Source organism: Psittacula echo, assembly GCF_963264785.1.
Source record: "Psittacula echo genome assembly, chromosome: 2".
NCBI lineage: Eukaryota > Metazoa > Chordata > Aves > Psittaciformes > Psittacidae > Psittacula > Psittacula echo.
This window is the reverse complement of record NC_137737.1, coordinates 56,453,630-56,472,603: the sequence shown is the minus strand read 5'-3', so window position 1 is coordinate 56,472,603 and position 18,974 is coordinate 56,453,630. Positions and strand designations below refer to the sequence as shown.

General features: G+C 40.5%; 1 protein-coding gene across 1 annotated transcript in view; it reads right to left on the bottom strand.

Annotated features, from left to right (window-relative positions):
- MINDY4 (MINDY lysine 48 deubiquitinase 4) overlaps nt 1-17,385 on the bottom strand; it is a gene marked incomplete at its 3' end in the record, with an annotated part of 73,552 nt that extends 56,167 nt beyond the window's left edge. Inside the window, exons 1-5 of the mRNA XM_080639664.1 lie at nt 16,652-17,385; nt 14,062-14,181; nt 12,441-12,649; nt 8,489-8,747; nt 7,010-7,428 (exon numbers count right to left, since the gene is read on the bottom strand). Coding sequence (XP_080495790.1) covers nt 7,010-7,428; nt 8,489-8,747; nt 12,441-12,649; nt 14,062-14,181; nt 16,652-16,714 — 1,070 coding nt within the window. The 5' untranslated portion in view covers nt 16,715-17,385. The remainder of the gene's footprint in view (nt 1-7,009; nt 7,429-8,488; nt 8,748-12,440; nt 12,650-14,061; nt 14,182-16,651) is intronic.
- Between the last annotated feature and the right edge of the window lie 1,589 nt (nt 17,386-18,974).

Sequence of the window (18,974 nt, the reverse complement as noted above, 5' to 3'; positions counted from 1 at the left end):
ACCCTTTGTTCTGTTTGTCATACATGAAGTTACCCACTCTGTCTGATTTGGGCTTCAACTTTCAGGCCCATTTATTTTTAAGGATGTGAATTTTTGTGGCCTTACATTTCCTGTCAGAGAACCTCAGATTTTTCATATTTCAAACCCCTGCAATGTGACATATTTTTAGCAAAATAAATTATCTTCCTGAAAGCTAATATCAAGTGTTAAATTGGAAGAAGACAAAAGCTTACACTGAGGAGTGGGGATAGTTCTCTTATCTCATTTTATTGTACAAAAAAGACGAATACAGGTAACAGCCTATTGGTGAGCACATGTACTGTAGAGAGAGGTTTTACCTCCTGGTAATCTTAGGGATAGTAACACACTGGGGGACAATATTTCCTTGTGCTACCTGCAAACAACTGAATGTTTTTAAGTGGAAGGTAATTTCTTATGCTGCTTCCTACCATACTCCCCCCAATGCTAGTACGTAGACACAGTGAAAGGAAATGGTGTGAAGCTCTATCAGCGAAACAGGATGCGCACTGTCTGTTCTTGCTTACATTTGAGAAGATCTAGAGCTCCTCTGTGTTTGCATGAACAAGGCAAATTCTCAGTTGACTGAATGCATTTTAGGCAATGGGCTGGACCTCTCCAGTTTTACATCCATTCAAAAATAAAGGATGCCATTTGTCATTTCCAGTAATTGCAAAGTGCCCTCTTCCTATGGGGTGCTGGAAAAATACTAAAAGGGCAAATGGCAGCACACACAGATGTTATGTTGAAGGCTATGATGCCATAAATCCGTTGGCACAAAACAAAAGTCACAATAGTTTTTTATTTTAGATTCTTTTTTCCGGTTCAAGCATTATGTTATAAAAGGTGTTATGCAACTCCAGATACTTAAAGGTTTTCACTACTGTATGATTTGGCAACTTCAAACTATCTCTCTCTCTTTGCACATGGGCTAGTTAAATCCATATTCCCCAAAGATAATCCCATTTCGTTTGACAGACATTCTTCTGACTGCCAACTGCAAGAGTCAAATAAAGACTTACTCCCCAGCTGGCAGCTTAGCACAACCCAGGAGGGTTTGGGTAGTCTCTCAGGGAAGGTGCCGACTGCACTATTCTTACTGGACTTCCTGCCTATAAAGCCACACCACAGCATTGACAAAAGCTTGAGATGACGCCATGTGCTTCTTCATGTGGCTAAGGACAATGCCTGGTGCTACGCAGAGATCACGAACAGACAAAGATGGAAGGAAACATGCAAAGGTAATTTACTACTAGGCTGCTCCAACTCTGCATTCCTTTCCATTCTTTTATCTGAAATGTTGCACTCTGACTAAACTCCTATTTCCTAGAAATGCTACCATTGCCCAATACATCCTCTTCCTCTCATAGTGGGAAAAATGTAATTAATTCCTCACATATTGCTCATACACACTGCATGTCACTGAGCGTGCTTGCAGATACTGAAATCAGTTGGGGTTTTCTGACTGATTTTAAACAGGCTCCAGTTTATAGCAATGCGGCTATCTGAGCTCAGACTTCATTTCACAGAATAAGCTATCAAGATGATGAGTACTTTTGGGAACTGCTCAACATCTCACAGGATAAAACTTTATTACTTACCAAAATGCCAGATATAATTTTAGACAAAGCAATCTCATCTGACACGCTGATTTTGTATATAACAGTGAAATATTACAGCCCACTGGGCAAACAGTACAGAATTCGCTATTCCTAGAAAACCTATTTTTATACCAAAATGCACAGTAGAAAAGACTGGAGCCAATCATAACTTTTGGGTAAACAGTGTACATTACATAACTTTGCTGGAACTCTTTTTCCTTTGAGTTAGAAATTCAATTTTGTTGAAAAAAAATCACAATTAAAACTGGAATGTTGCTTAGTATTCTTTATGAAATCCAACACTCACATATTAACCTTCATTAGGCACTGTATTTTCCTGTTTCAATGATAGCCCCCATATTTAAAAGAGGGAAGCTGCTTTGGCTTTCTTATTTCTGTCATGAGTTCAGAATCACAGAATAACTGAGGTTGGAAGGGACCTCTGGAGCTCACCTCGTCCAACCTTCTGTTCAGAGCAGGTTACACTGCAGTAAGTTGCTCAAGGCCATGTCATGTTTTGACTGTCTCCAGGATGGAGACACTACAGACTCCCTAAGCAACCTGTTCCAGCATTTCCACCCTCATAGGAAAATAATTCCTTGGTCACCTGTGTCAGGAAGTTATCATCAGTGCAGTCCAGAAACCTCCTGGATTGCCTGTGCTCTGCTTTATTGATTATACTGTAGGGAAGTTCAAATCATGCTCTTAATTTGCTCAGAAACTCATGGCCAACATTCTCTGCTAATGTTCTAATGTAAATGAGCACAGCTTGAGGCCAGGAATGATTCAGGATAAAAATGTGTGAGAAGATCTTGGCAGTTTTAGGCAGTCAATCACGTACAAGTGACAGGTATAGGTTTGATCCTCACATACAAAATAAGCTTTTTTATTCCTGTTAATAACAGAAAGCATGAATATTAATACTTTAAGGACCACAGCACTTTCAAAATATTATTTTGAAAGTCTCAGGTATCTAAAAGAATACAAAAATGCCTGCAAATATTTTTAAAGGCTTTAAAGGATTTCTTTTAAGAAGATTAGTATTTTGTTTTCCTTTAAGGATCCCCCAGCTCCATAAAAGTGAATTTTCAGAGACCTTTTGGTGGAACATATGAAAGGGAAAAGGCAGGAATTTTCAGTAATACAATGGGTTCACCTGCACTGGTCTCCATTCAGAGTGACGAAAGCCATAGGTAGTTCAGAAAGCAAAGTAAAGCCATTCACTCCTTGTCAGTCTTACACAGAAATGAAGGGAGACACCTTTTCTATAGGAACACATATTGCCTTACCATAGAAGATTAAACTGGCTTCAGAATTATACTACAAAGACCATTTTGGAGAAAGAGACACTATAACACTGAGGAGACATTTTGCATTCAATGTGCTTGAGACTGAAGGAAAGAAGGCATATGCTTGTGATAAACTGCAGTGACGAATGTGCTAATATGATTTTATAAAGCTGGGATCATGTCATGAGCGGACAGTGATTGTTCTTACCCTGTATTAGTGAGAATCACAGTGTGACAAAGTTAGACGAGTCCTTAAATACATGGAAGAAACACAAACAAATCAATACAACCTAACAGAAAAACAGCAGCAAAATTTCAGAGCAGGAAAGATAAAAATACAAGCAGATGATACAAGCTTTAGACAAAAAATGCCTAAAGGAACATGAAAAATAATTAGAATAAGAATTAGAATAATAAGAAGAATTAGAATAATAAGAACATAGGCAAACGTGTAGCAAGGAACAGAAAGATCAGTCAAAAATTAATGTCATCTATGGATAATATGGCAGAAAAAACCCAAATGTAACGTGAATATAAGGGAGAAATTCCTCAGGCTAAGTACTGCTAGATGCTGGAATATATTCTCAGGGGAGAGGTGTCACTTGAGTCATTTAAGACTGGACTAGACAAACCCTTGGAAAAAGTATTACAGCAAATATATATAGAGAGTAATGAGTAATCTGCCATAGAAACAAATGACCTTAAATGGTCTTTTCCATCTGTAACTTCTAAGATTCTATGAAATATGAGTAATGTTCCACTAAGGAACTTGGTATCTATGGCAATTCACTAACCCTACCCTATTTGTGTTAGAATGCAGAGCACTGCTACAAAGAAGGCTTATTACCAAATAATGAATGATATTTTGGGAACCACTAAAGAGTGCTCAGCGAAGGTGAACTCAGTTGAGAGACTACTGCAGGAAGAGAAATTCTCTGAACTCACTGGCAGTTACTTTCCTGGTGGTGGAGATGAAGTGCATCAGAGATACTTAGGTTTTGGTTGGAAAAGGCATCTGAAGCCAAGCTACACAGTCATAAAACTGTCTCTCCTGTCTGAAATACCCATCTGTACTGGCAGGCTTCTGAAAGGAAACCACTAGCTCATATTCAGTTTTGTAGCCAAGACTGATGGCAAGGCAAAGGAGGGTATGGCAGATGCAATTAGAAGAACTGGATAAGCAGGGTGATTGTTCACAATGAAAGCATGAGTGAAGAATCAATTACCTTTCTTGCTCCTGAAACTGTATTATAGATCTCTACCTTTGGACAATGGGATTCACTGCTGCATGCTTTTGCTCACTAACGGCAGGAGGAAATTTTTCTTCTGATGTAACAATATTCACATTTCTTTTTGCCTTTATGATAGCAATTCCCTTTTAATTTCTATGAAATTGGCAAGATATCCTTACCTTCAGGTCCTGATTGCAAAGGCCTCTTGTTCCCTTGAATCTTTGATTCCAATTTTATACATTTTTATTCTTTCAGTGCTCTAATTCTAATTTCTATGCTATTTTTCTTGGAATTGGGGAGGGAAACTAAAAGTTCAAACATGGTAATATGTTCATCTTCTTCTTAACTACCAGAAGTGAAACTGAGGTCTCCAGAAAATATCTGTTTATCTAACTCAGCATAATGTGGTTCCACTACACTGCAGAACTGCTCAGTCAAAATGCAGCTGGCCAGCCCCCATTTACTCACTTACAAACTATCCAGCTGAGAACTGGAGGGTTTCCACATCACTAGTACACATTGACAGAATTAAGGGACATGGAAAACTCAGAGAGCTCTTCAACTTCAAAGGCTGCATAAGCAACAACTGAAGTATGCCTCTGTAGCTGAGACAAAAGAACCCTTTCTCAACTGCTGTGAAGTGGTTTTGCTTGCCTTTCCCCAATTTTGTTTGTTCAAGCTATGGAACATGGTGAAATCTTGACCTTCTAACACCATTTAGCCTTCCCAAATAACTCACTATTCACCATGGTTTTTCTGGAAAAGCAATAGAAAGATCTTAATCCAAGGTCTGGCATCAACTTTAACAACTGTTTATTTTTTTACAGTTCCTAAAGATCATTCCATTTCAATATAGACCCTTATTCTTTATTCTGTGTGCTCAGCTAATGCTAAATACTTCCTCCTTATAGGGAATTCAGCATTAAGGAGAATCACAGAAGGGTTGAGGTTGGAAGGGACCTCTGGAGGTCATCTGGTCCAACCACCCTGCTCAAGGGAGGGTTGACCCCACCTCAAGATATTTAAGGAACAGGGAACCTTTCCTCACTTCCATTCAAGGCTCTGCCCCGGTTAAAAGACTCTCTTTGCAGGTAAGCATTTAATTTGGGTCATCACAGAAATCCAAGTCAAAAAAATCTTGTCAGGAAATCAAAATTATATCTATTTGAAGAAAGACAGAATCTCCAATTTGTAGTAAGGACAAACTTCTATGTGAAATAAGGTATTCAGAGGCCTAGCTTCATGTTGATACTATAAGACTGAAATATCAAGCCATAAATCTGGCCTCTCAACAGTTTCCCAGCCGCACACACTTCATGCAGTAGCTAAGCATTTGATAGTTGATGAAAAGAAAGCACGATCATTTCTTTCATTAAAACATGAAAAATACCGTGGATCTGTATTTGCCCAGGACATATTTAGAGATAGGTCTTTCTGCCCACTCAGCTACTTAGCATTTATTCTATAACATTCAGCCTGTCTTTTGAAGCGTGGCAGTGGTTTTCCTTCATTTTTTTTCTCATACGGAGACAATGGATGCCTGCTGCCTGCGTGCAACAATGGCTTTTTTTTTTTTTTTTGCATATGAGAAAAGAGAATGAAAAGTACAGCAAATGGAAGGAAAAATAACATTTGTATATTTTCAGTTTTCTATGGGAAACAAAAACAGAACTGCAGGCGCCTCGGAATGAACTAGCTGTGGCTAACCCTATATAAATTTTCAGCTACTCATCTAAATACTTAGATTAGCATTTATGTAAGAGGTGTCAGGTGTCAGGTAGTAACAGAGAATGGAAAAGGATCCAGACAAATATCCACACAATTTTTAAAATTTAATTTAAAATTTAATTTAAAAATACATTGTAATTTTTCATGCCTCGAAGTGATCAAGCACTCTGGCCAAATCCTGAAAGACCCTCAAACACTGCGGGATTTGGCCAAAGGGATATAAAAATCTTGCAAGAGCCAGGCCTTATATTGTAATGGTCAGTGTTTATTTGGAGGCTCACTTCCACTCTCTGTTACTTCCACTTAATTTCAGGAGTATCAGCAGCGCTGCTAATTTCAGTGAGAGTTTTCAGGAGCTCAGAGCTCAGCATGAATTCAAATGCTCTACCGGCTTTAAATCAAATCGTCTGGCAGGAATGTTCCCATTATACTCTGAAAACAGATCGGGTAGACTCCGCTTAGGAAACAGCTCCCTCTTCTGATCTTGCTGAAAACAAACCAGCCCTCGGAAGGAAGGAAGGAAAGTGTTCCAAATAGAATCATGGAATCACAGAATCAACTAGGTTGATTTAAGATCAAGTCCAACCATTCCCCCAGGACTGCCAAACCCACCACTAAACCATGTCACTACTGTCCCTTGTCTACATGGTTTTTGAACACTTCCAGGGACAAGCCATTTACTTGGAGCACAGTACATACACAAATGGTACACTGGGGCAGTCCCCTTTCAGCCCAGCTTCTCCTTTTCTGCATACTCCACAATCACTGCTCCGTAAGTTAGGAAGTGTCAGTATGTCCAACTATAGCTGAGTGAAGCTAGCACAAAAGCTTTCTTGGTCAGAGACAGTCTTCCCAAAGAATTTTATCCAGTCTGGTTGAACTCTGAACTAGTAACTACCTCCTTTTGAAGCAGTAAACAGAAAAGCAGCACTTCTAGGGTGCCTCCACTAACCAAGAAAGGAGTCATGAGTGGTTTGGGATGTAAAAAATTAGTAAGTTAAATCAACTTCTCTGCCTTTCAGTATCTTCATCTCTTCCAGTCACTCCCCCTCAATGAAATCAGAAGGTATATTTCAGTCAATCCTAGTCCTCCATCAGACTTCCTCAACCTTTTAGTATAATAGTCTTATAAATATCTTACCTATGGCCTGACAACCAACTCTCATTTTTCTTGAGGGATCTTTCTCTCTTCTCTCTTCCAGTCCCTGAATGTCTGTGAGGGGCACTCACTTTAAGGCTTTTCTCATTGCTGTCTGTGCCAAAGCTTGGAAGTGATTTTCTTTCTTCTGTCTTGGTCCTGTCTCTCTCAGTCAGCAGTTTGGGAAAACAGTCATCTGTCTCTTTGGGGACAGTTCTTAGTTTTTCAAAGGTTGAACTTGTGTGTAAACTTGACATAGCCTTTGATGTGAACCCCAAATTTACTTGTGCTGAAGATCCTTTGCTTTCTTGAAAATCAGTACGTAGGATACTCAGGTCACTTTCTTCGTGTTCTTCAGCCTTGAACTGTGCTGTGCTGCTTATGCTAGTGGATCGTTTTGAAAACCGCCTTTTTTGCAGATCCTAGAAAAAAGTGCCATTAAAACGACAGATTAAAATTTTAGCATCTTTACATAAACATGAAAACAAAGGAAAGCCCTATCACTGATCTCTGGGTTAAGCAATTTGTTTATTGTTAGAAATCAGTAAATCAGATTTTTTTTAAAACTATAAAAAGACAGATGTACAGTTTTACTTAAAATTTGAGTACTATTAAAGGTACAACATACTGTTAAAAACTGCTTTCTTTTACCAAACAATATCAACAAAATAACTCCTAAAAGCTTAATTTAGGGGTTTTATTCAACTCAGAAAATAAAAAGGCATTTCACTGGAAAGACTGCCCTCCACAGGTATCTAGTCTTTCTTTCCAAATCAGAGATATTTATAAAAATCCAACTAATTCATTTAACTTCCTTATTCTTTTCGGTATTATTTAAATGATTTTTTCAAAATTGTGAGGAAAAATAAGAACAAAAATGTTTTTCATGTTACAATCCTAATTTTACACAGGGAAAGTTCCTGTCCAGATAAAAGCAGCATGCAGAAAAAGAGGCAAGACTTTTAGAACTGTGTTTTGGAAACACTTACTGGTGGAATATGGTCTGATTGGACCAATTTAGAAACATATTTCTAACTAAAAGTAATTTTCAATTCCAAACTGCAATTGATTAAATGTGGAATTTTGAGAAGAAAAAAAAAAAAAGTAGTAAAAGAGATACCCACAGCTTAGGAAACTTTGAAAGCCAAAATACCATTAAAGTAAAAAAGCAATTTTTCTAGGAAAATGGAGAATCCCATCCATCAAGAGGTACCAAGAATCAAGAAGATTTATAAAGAAACTCAGTAACCTAAGATCACAGACAGACTGAGGGTATTTGTATGCAGTAGCTATATCTGAAACAGCTGGAATTTCTGCATTAACTAGACACACTTCTCTAACTTACCACATATTTTCAGACTGCTGATTTAATGGATTAGCATGTAAAAATAATTTTATTATCATTTGCAAATTACATTATCACAAAAGGTTAGACATAAAATCTACAGCCAAACCAAGTACTTTGTAAGTGCTGAAAATCACCTCTGGTGAACTTGCTACTGGTCCAGCCATCATTCCTCTGACAATGAGACTAGACCTGGGCCTTGGCTTCTCCTTCACTGTAGATTTCAGCTCCTCGGAAGCCGTTGCTGCTTTTAAATCTTCTCGACTATCTTTCAACTTCTTATCCCCATCAGAGAGTAAGGGACTGTTGTGTATTGCCCCTGTGTGGCATTTTTCACTTTTGTGCTGATGTTTTCTGGATGGAAAGATTTTGCCTAGTGAATTCTCAACATCATATCTACAAGGCAGAAAAAGGCAACAGTAAAATCATGCACAATAAAATCAATGAAAACGTCTCAGCTGATTAAATCACTGCTGTCAAATTGAGTTACATGTTATCTAGCAACAGTAATCAAATATAATCACTTTTCACATCTATATGTAGGCATTCAGGACACCATTTCAATATCATTATTATGTGTCACAATTGATTATAATATCTGTAACATTTTAATCTTATGCTTCTGATACTTACCATGCCATCACAGAAAGAAAACTATATAGATCATATCAAACAGGTCCTAAGCTACCATCAGCCATTCCCATTCCTCCTCTGTCTTCTTTGTTTTGGCAGTTTGAAAATTTGGTAACACTTTTGCTAACATCTCTTTTTATTATTAACTTAAGACTGACACTACTGGCCCCTTTTACTCTTTGCTCAAACGTATAACACTTTAGTAAGACAGGTACTTTTGTATTTCAGTTCAAACTTGAAATGGGAAGTTTAGGTTAGATATAACGAAAAAGTTCTTTACTGTGAGGGTGCTGAGGCACTGGAACAGGCTGCCCAAGGAAGTTGTGAATGCTCCATCCCTGCTAGTGTCCAAGGCCAGGCTGGACGGAGTCTTGGGTGACATGGTTAATGTGAGGTGTGTCTGTCCATGGCAGGAGATTGGAACTAGATGATCCTTAAGGTCCTTTCCAACTCTAAGTATTCTATGATTTGCGCTTTTCCTTGGCAATAGGTTACTATGCTGCTGTCATCTGACCTCTTCCATATTCTTTAGCCTGTTTCTTCAGGCAGCAACAGAAGGTGTAGTTCACACATCTGCATGTTTTCCTACAAGCATAGAATGCTATAAACAAACTTTTCTGAAATGGAGGTGAGTTTCCCATGGATCTGAGACTCCATTTTTACACTACTATACACATTTCATTCTTGGAAATATATTTTAACAAATCGTGCTCTTATTAAGAAAAAAAAAGTCAACATTTGACCCCCTAAGAAATCATGATGAGTCCAATTTTCTTCACCAGGATCTGTTTCACTGTCTGCATACTATTAGATTGCTTTTAAATGGAAGTTCTTTTATTGAGTAGCTCCCTCTTCACTGAGACCTCTTTGGGTCAGTTTGCAAATTTATATTCTGTGTAACCTGAAAATGTTAGCCTTCTTTACGATAACTGTCACTGAACTGTTTTTTCACTTTAGGATCTTTTCCTTCATCCTATTTCATTAGTAAAGCAATTCCACAAGTTGAAGCATCTTGTACAACAAAAATATTCCTTTTATTTAACCAGTTAAAAATTGGTTTCTAAAGTAGTATGCCTCATGTTGTTAAGATATGGTGTAACTGAAGGCAGCATGATAAGTCTCGGTGAGGAGCACTGTTATTCCTGACCTAAGACCATGTAACTCCTCACTGCCAAAGGACAGTGTTTCAGCTCAGAGATTGTTTAAACTGTTACAGACATTGAAAAAGACTTTAAGTGATAACTTAAGAGGACAGAAGACTCTTTAATAAGTAACAAGTGAAGAGTACCTGTCTGATTATACTCTCCACTCCTAAAATCATTGTTAAAAATTATCCAGACAGTTGAAATCAAAATTAACTTCAGGCACTGGCAGTTTGACCTGCTAACGCCTGACTTTTCCTTGGCCAGAGGGGATGGAAATGTCTGGGAGGATCACAGAGGTGCATGTTTCCATGGTTTTTCTTTCAGTGGTCTATTTTGTGGACTAAAATCAGACATGACCAAGCTAACCCATCACCTATCCATGACAGTTCTTGTTATGGCAGCTTTGCAGCTCTCTCCTACAGCTCTGCCACTAAAGTGGCTGGAACAAGACCTGATCTACAGGAAAAATTGAGCCACCTGCTCAGGAGTCTGAAGTTCAGGTTCTCAGCTGGTTTCGAAAGAAAAATCAGCTACAAATACTGATTTTTATCAGGACAGGCCCTGAAACCTATGTTCCCTCATCACACGCACTCAGCCCATTTTTCCTTCCTTGCACCTCCAGCCAACTTTGTCATCTCCCACTTTGGGAAGATATAACCAGTTGGGTTGGTGCTGATGAAGGCAAGAAAGCACATACAAAATCACACAGGATTTATATGGAAACCTGCAAGTCAATACAGGATTTTGCCCCCTCTGGAGCTGGCAGCTCTCAGTGTGGCTTGGTAAGCTCATACACGTGAAGAGTTGGGCATTTCTTCTTTTCACTTTCTGATTTCCAATTTGCCTTAAATCTGGTATTTTTTTTGAAGGGGGAAGGAACGCTTCACCCCATGAGGGACAGCACCTGCACCGTATTCCTCACAGCACCATGATATGTCCCACTTCCATCACCCACATCTGCTGCTTCTGCATGTGGAGCTTTAATTCTTTTCATGTGTGTACATTTATGATGACAGGGAACGAACTAAGCAATCACACTACACACGCCTTCCGCGTCAGCCGAGGCTTAAAACCATAGAGCGGCCTCCAGTCTAAGGCAGAGCAGCCCCATAACGCACCACTTCCGGCGCAATGACCGCCACTCCGGGACAGCAGCGGAACGCTCGCTTTGCCGCGGCTGAAAGCACTCGGCTGCCAATGCGCATGCGCCAGACGGGCTATAAGTACCTGCAGGCGGTGGGGGGGAGGGAGAGAAGGGGTGCTATTTTGCTAGTGGTAGGGAGGGGTCAGGAGTTGCTCGTTTAACTGTGCTGGGTGCTGCTGTTTATACAGGGTGTTAGGGTATTCCTCTGTCGTAAAAAGCTTTTTGCTGTAGCAAGAAAAGTTTGCGGATACTGGAGAGGCTCGCAGGGGGAACAGAACAATCTGCAGTATCTGGAGAAGGGGAGAAAATGAGGCATGTACAAGCTCTGAAGCAGTGTGATGTGGGATACTAATCAGTTAAAGGGACAGAAAATCACTTGTCAACATACTAAAAGCTCCTGTATCTAAAAAAGAGAAGTAGATACTTCTTTTGCACTGCCTCCTTTTCAAATGTTGCTTTTCAGTTGGTAGCATCAATTTTAAAAAACTTGGTTTTCTTTATAACAAAAGACTAGCTGGGGTTTTGCAAACACTGATGCTCAGACTTAGCTACTTGGAGCATGCTGTGTTTCAGATGAGGAATAAAATCAGGTTAATTCCCTGAGAGGGGTGGGAAGATGAATTATTCCTTTGTGCCCATTTTAAAAGCTTTATACTGCAGCATAGTTAGGGCTGTTAATCCACTGTGAGGCACTAAAAAGTACAGTCAGAGTATTTGGTTGTTTGTGTTTCAAGGTGTTTTGAAAGATGGAAATAACCTGTACTGTTGGTAATGACTGAATTTAAGATAGTATGTTTTGCTTTCAACTATATACGGCACAAATAGACCTGTAGTTTGAGTGCAGGTGGTTAACTTCTCATCAGAATATGCATCAATTTGAACATTTCCAACTTGTAAGATGTTAAAGCTTAAATTCCTATGCCCTTCAGTGACTGAAAGATGTAATTATCAGTCTTTACAATTGGTAGGGAATATAAAAGCATTTTTAAAGGGTGGCTTGCATAGGGGATTTTAAGAATCTGGAAACTTAAGCTTTGCGTTACTAGGATAACTATTAAGAGGTATTATAGCCGAAGGTATAAATGATAAAACTTGTTATACTACTTCCCTTACTTAATTTACAAAAAAAATAGTGTCTGGGCAAGATTAACAGAGAGAAGACTCTACCTGTGGGCTTGAGTTCTGCTTTCATCGAGTGTAGGGGCACTCCCACACACATGATCCTCATCTGGTAAGTTGGGTTGGTGAGATGTTGAGCTCTTACTTTGAGGGGCTGACATAGAAGAACTTGAACTGATGCTTCGGGAAGTCCCACGGTGCTCAAGGAAGTAGTTAGTAATAATTTCAAGCAGTGTTTTCAGTGGGTTCTCCTTTGCCTGTCCGAAAGGAAAAATAAACTTATTGGTGATTATTGAAACTGTTTGTTAGTCTGAGGTAGGATATTCTTTTTACACCTGTACAGTAGCTGAACCTATTAACTACTTTTAGGATTAGCTGCCTGTGGGTGAATCCCATCTGTGACTGTCCAGACAATCCAAGAAAGTAGATGTGAGCTGGGGAATATAGACAGCTTGAAGGTGTTGTTGTGTTAAATGAAGTAAGCATGATACAGAAAAAACAACCTGTTACAGTCATTCCTTATTTTAGTGAAACATTGCAAATTATGGTAACTGTGCTAGGATACACCTTTTCTAATGTTACCTGGTCACTTTAAAAGAATGTAGAATGAACTAGAAGGATTTTTAGTGACTGACTTCGGTATTTGTCATAAGAACATGTCATAAGAACATTCTTACATTTTTCATGTAAGAAGCATGGATTATAGAACTCTTAACATGTGCATAAGATGGCTCTTTAATTATAGGCCAACGCCCCACTTGTTACAGTGTTGTTCAACAGTACTCTGGAAAATGTGTCATGCGTACATGAGAGCTTCATTTAGAAGAAAACTAACACAAAAAATAACAATGCCTTCTATGGAGATGCAACTGGAAGAAGGGAGATCTAGATGAGATACTAGAAGTTCATCCCTGTGAGGGTGGTAAGGCACTGGCACAAGCTGCCCCTAGAAGCTGTGGCTGCCCCATCCCTGGCAGTGTTCAAGGCCAGGTTGGATGGGGCTTTAAGCAACCTGGTCTAGTAGAAGGTGTCCCTGACCATTGCAGGGGGGTTGGAACTGGATGGTCTTGGTCTTTGAGGTCCCTTCCAACTAAAACTGTTTTGTGATTTTATGAACTACACTGAGAGATCTTTTTGAAGTGATCTGTTACAGAATAGCCTCATGCTGCTTACCAGAAGCATCGTGGTGCCTTAAGTCATGAGTGAACTGGAAATGGAAATCATCCATTGATGTCCCTCTTATCAAATATTGCTGTCTATATTGCATTTCAAAGAATAATAAATGTTAGAAGTATAATTTTATCTGCCAGGTCTTAAATAAAGTTGCAAATAAAAATGGGCCTGTAAAGGTACTTCCACAATTGAATAATCTAGCCAAAATGATGGAAAAAGTACTAACATGGGTAACTGCTCCTGGTTTACTGGAGGTTGCAGTTTGTAGAAGGGTTTATGAACTGCCAGGTTCTCAGCTTCATCCTATGAGCTGCAGTCTCACCTAGATGTTGAGCTCTCCATTCGTTAGACAACTGTCAGTGCATTCACAGCAGTGTGCAGTACCAGATGCAAGATGGAGTTCTCTTCCATTTGGACATACTACAGTCTTGATATGTTTGGCATAGTTTCATGGTGTCTGATCCCAAATTTTGGGGAGCAGCATCTGTTTCCTTACCTTGTTGTGTTTGTACAAGGAGTGCAGATGCAAGACATTCCGAAGTTCATTCCTGTTATTAATGCTAAGTTCAGAACGTGGAAGCTCTTGGTCCATGGTGGTGATTGTTTTCTTCAAACCCTGAGAAGGAAGAGTCAGACTTTAGAGTACTTGAGACAGTACAACTTCACAAATCTTTTAGCCTTGACTTGCATCCCTGCCCATGGCAGGGGGTTGGCACTGTATATCTTAAGGTCCTTTCCTAACTATACTATGATGCTATGATTTTTTTTGGATGTAATATTAAACTTTTGGATGGCAGTAATTAATAACAAGCTAACCCTTAGAATCTGTACTTTAGTGGTACAGTTCTGCCTTATTACAGCCGACAGATGAGAAAATAATTAAGGTGGCTGTGTTGGCTGTGAGATGGAAATTACTGAGCTTGACAAAGCAAGAAAGACCGCCATGCAGGTGACTTCAACTGCTGAAAAGCCTCCTAAGGCTGGCAGATGAGTATGAAGGCCTCAGCAAATACATGAGCTTCAGGTACAAACACTTCCAGAAACAGTGTGTTTGTTTTTTCCATCAAGATAGAATCATAGAATAGTTAGGGTTGGAAAGGACCTTAAGATCATCTAGTTCCAACCCCACTGCCATGGGCAGGGACATCTAACCCTAAACCATGCCACCCAAGGCCTCATCCAACCCGGCCTTGAACATCGCCAAGGATGGAGCATTCACAACCTCCCTGGGCAACCCATTGCAGTGCCTCACCACCCTCACAGTAAAGAATTTCTTCCTTATATCCAATCTAAACTTCCCCTGTTTGAGTTTTAACCCTTTACCCCTTGTCCTGTCACTACAGTCCCTGATGAATAGTCCCTCCCCAGCATCCTTGTAGGCCCCCTTCAGATACTGGAAGGCTGCTATGAGGTCTCCACGCAGCCTTCTCTTCTCCAGGCTGAACAGCCCCAACTTTCTCAGCCTGTCTTCATAGGGGAGGTGTTCCAGTCCCCTGATCATCCTTGTGGCCCTCCTCTGGACTTGTTCCAACAGTTCCATGTCCTTTTTATGTTGAGGACACCAGAACTGTACACAATACTCCAAGTGAGGTCTCACGAGAGCAGAGGGGCAGGATCACCTCCTTCGACCAGACGACCATTTTGAAACAAAAAGTCTGAATTCCTTCCATGAAAGGTTGTTGTTACAATAAAGGATACATTTTTCTGCACATGGATTTGATGGCTTGGATTTAGGGAATGATGGGTAAGTTGTGGTAAATAAAGGATCATTATCACAGTTGGCTCCAATCTGTATTGAAGATTTGGGGGAAGCAGGGGAATGCTTGTGCAGCAGCATGAAGGATTATTGTTTTGACTCCAGAGTCTATTGTAGAAAATAGATGCAGCAGTTCAAGTGTGTATTAGTATTGTAAACTCTATGGCCTGTGTACCTGCAAGGCATTCCCCTTCATTTTATGCTTTTATTCAGTTTTACCTTGATATTTGTCTAACTCAGAAATGTATGTCTTTCATCTGAAAAAATCTTTGCAATCTGTGAACTGACAGATTTGAGCCTCTCACTCTTCTGGCAGTAAATGGCAAATAATTCTGCATCTGAAATCCTGTCGGCAAATGCGTCAGCTTTGCTCACAAACATTGAAAATGTGCATTTGGAGACTGGATACAAAACAGGTGAAGAAAATTAAGGCTTGCGCAGCACTTAGTAAGACAAGTGGCTGTTTAATTTCTGGCACAAACTAATTCATTCCTGACACGGGAGAACTGACAGGGCTGGGCATCGGCAGCATTTCCTTAGGATTCAACATAAGTACAGGGTGGTTGGTGCTTTCACTTTGAAATGTGAAGATGCCTTTTCTTCTGCTCAGTCCCCCACTCCTTTTACAGCATTAAGTTTGGGAAAAGTGTAATGGTCTCCTTTTCCCTTTTCCCGCTGTCCCCTTCCCCCCGCCCACCACCCCACTACCCCCCCCGGAGAAATTGATGTCTGACAAGCTACTGCTGAGAACCGGCTAGGGGGGGAAGGGAGAAGGAGAGAAAAACACACAACAAAACCACCACCAACAGAAAAGTTTAAAATCAAGAGCAAAACAAAAAATCAGGCAAAAAATAATAATAATAATAAAAAAAAAGTTACCAGTTTCTCTAGAACCATTTGCCTTTTGCATTTTTTATTTTTTTTTTAATATTTCTTCTGGGAATTTTTCTGTGCCTCTTGAAAACACAACGACAACAGCAATCTAGATAATTAGTGTGGAAAATAAATAAAATGAAACAACCCTGAAACTGCGTTTCTTGATTTAATCCTGGGTTTTGCAGGGGTGTTGTGTGGGAGGCTCGGGCTTTCCCAAGCAAGGCGGTTGCTGGCGTCCATGTTCAGCAATAGAAAGGCTTTGTGGGAAATGTAGTGCCGGTACTTCCCGGCCCGTTGCCCTTCATGTCTGGCTGCTTTAAGGCTGAAGAAGTCCCGTGTCGTTCTCTCCCCTCTCTCTCCCTCCCCCCAGCATTCCTCAGTCTATTATTAGTTCCTTAGATTTTTCATGTGCCATTCTCATTTGTACTTGCTGTAGAAAATCGAGACAAGTTACCTTTCTACTGAGAAATTCTCTGATGAGTGATGCAGCTACTTCTTCCACAAAGGAGTTCTCCATTTTTAACTCAAAGTGTGCTTAAGGTGCGTTTTCTTCACTCCATCTACCGAACCGTTCTCGCCTCCTGGCATTACAGCTCCCGGTGCTGGTGGAACGGCCGCGGTCCCACGGCGCAGCGGGCCGGTGCCCGGGGTGGGGGAGTTGCTGTGGAGACCGTGTCATCGGCAACAGGGAGAACTCCTCCCCCTGGAAGGGTGCCGGGGAGCGGCTTCGAACTGGAAGAGCTCGTGGTGTAGCACTGCAGCAAGCATCCCAGTAATTGCTTTAAATAATACATTTTGGGAAAGGGATGTTTAAGTCAGAATCAAGCACTGGTTTTTTATTTTTTTTTTAATTTTTTTTAATGAAGCAGACACATAGTTAATTTGCAGCCTATTACTCCTGTGCTAATGCAGTTTTTAACCATATCATAGAGCCACAGAATAGTTTGGGGTGTAAGGGACCCTAGTGATTATCTGGTTCCAACTGCCTTGCCACGAGCAGGGACACCTTCCACTAGACCAGGTTGCTCAAAGGCCCATCCAGTCCAGTCTGGCCTTGAACACTGCCAGGGATGGGGCAGCCACAGCTTCTCTGGGCACCCTGTGCCAGGGCCTTTCCACCCTCACAGGCAAAATTTCTTCCTCAGATCTTATTAAATCTTCTCTCTGTCAGTTTAAAGTCATTCCCCCTTGTCCTATCTCCTCATGCCCTTTTAAAAAGTCTCTCTCCATATTTCTTGATGGCCCCTTTAGGCACTGGAAGCTGTGCTGAAGTTTCCCCAGAGCCTTCTTTCTTCAGGGTGATCAATATATATTCTTTAGTAAAATTGAACTCTTGTATAAAACAAACAAATGAAAAATACAGGTGCTAGATTAAGCTTGATGTCTCATAGTGGCAAAGTCCAGGGTGGGAGCATTCAGCAATTGAATGTTTCCATTCAGATTGCATCTGCATTAGCCAGCAATACAATATATGGTAACAGAAGGATTGTGGTGAATAACACTTCAGGCTTGGGGATCTGATTTAGTTTGGAGAGGTCTTGTAGCTGGGCACCCTGCTCAAAGCAGGATATTGTCCCAGGATGGAGATTCTGCAGCCTAGGCAACCTTGTCAAATATTTGACCACTCTTCATATGATATTTTCCTTATCTGGTTAAAAGTTCCCTTTCTTCAGCTTCCGACTGTTTCATCTTGCCCTTTAACTGTGCCTTCTGAAACAAGTCTAGCTCTACCTTTTCTTTAACCCACATTCAGTAGTTGTATCATCTAGACTGTTACCTGGCCTTTTTAGGCTGTGCAGATACTGCCTTCCCAACTACTTCTTGCATCTTGTGTGCTTCAGCCCCTTAAAATTGCCTCATTGGTGCCTTGCTGTACTTGGTCTGCTTCATTCATCTCATCCTTAAACTGAGTAGTGGGGAAAGGAAAACATGGTATTCCATATGCGACTTCAGGAGTGCTTCACAGAAGGGCATTTGCGCTTTTACTGGTGCATTATAGTATGTGGCTGGGTGCCAGTGCATCCTACCAACTCATTTTCATCTTGTTTACCTGCTTTCCAGGATCCTGTTCTGCAGAGTTGCTTTCTTGCATAACCAACACTCTGGCTGTATTTTTGAGTAGGTTTATCTCACTCTAATTGCAGGACTTTGCATGTGACTTTGACATCACCCACTGTTTTTTCCATATGCGTATGTAAAAATATAAAGGGGGAGTGTCATGAGGATGGAGCCAGGCTCTTCTCAGTGGCAAACAATGATAGGACAAGGGGTAATGGGTACAAACTGGAACACAAGAGGTTCCACTTAAACTTGAGAAGAAACTTCTTCTCAGTGAGGGTGACAGAACACTGGAACAGGCTGCCCAGGGAGGTTGTGGAGTCTCCTTCTCTGGAGACATTCAAAACCCGCCTGGACACATTCCTATGTAACCTTATTTAGGTGTTCCTGCTCTGGCAGGGGGATTGGACTAGATGATCTTTTGAGGTCCCTTCCAATCTCTAACATACTGTGATACTGTGAGATCAATCAGAGCACCCATCTTCATCAGCTTGTCTATCCAGCACAACATCAAAACATTATTGTCAACACACTCCAAAAGTCTTTTGGGCTGGTTGTGCCAGACGACATTTCTCTTCCGTGAAATGTTGAGGTGCTTAAAAAAATCCTCCATGCGAGGCAGGACCTGGTGATGATGATACTTCTTACAGTTCTCTAAAGAAGTTGCCATTTCTTCTCAATGGAACAGACTGTGATAGATCCCCGCAACAACAGCTGTT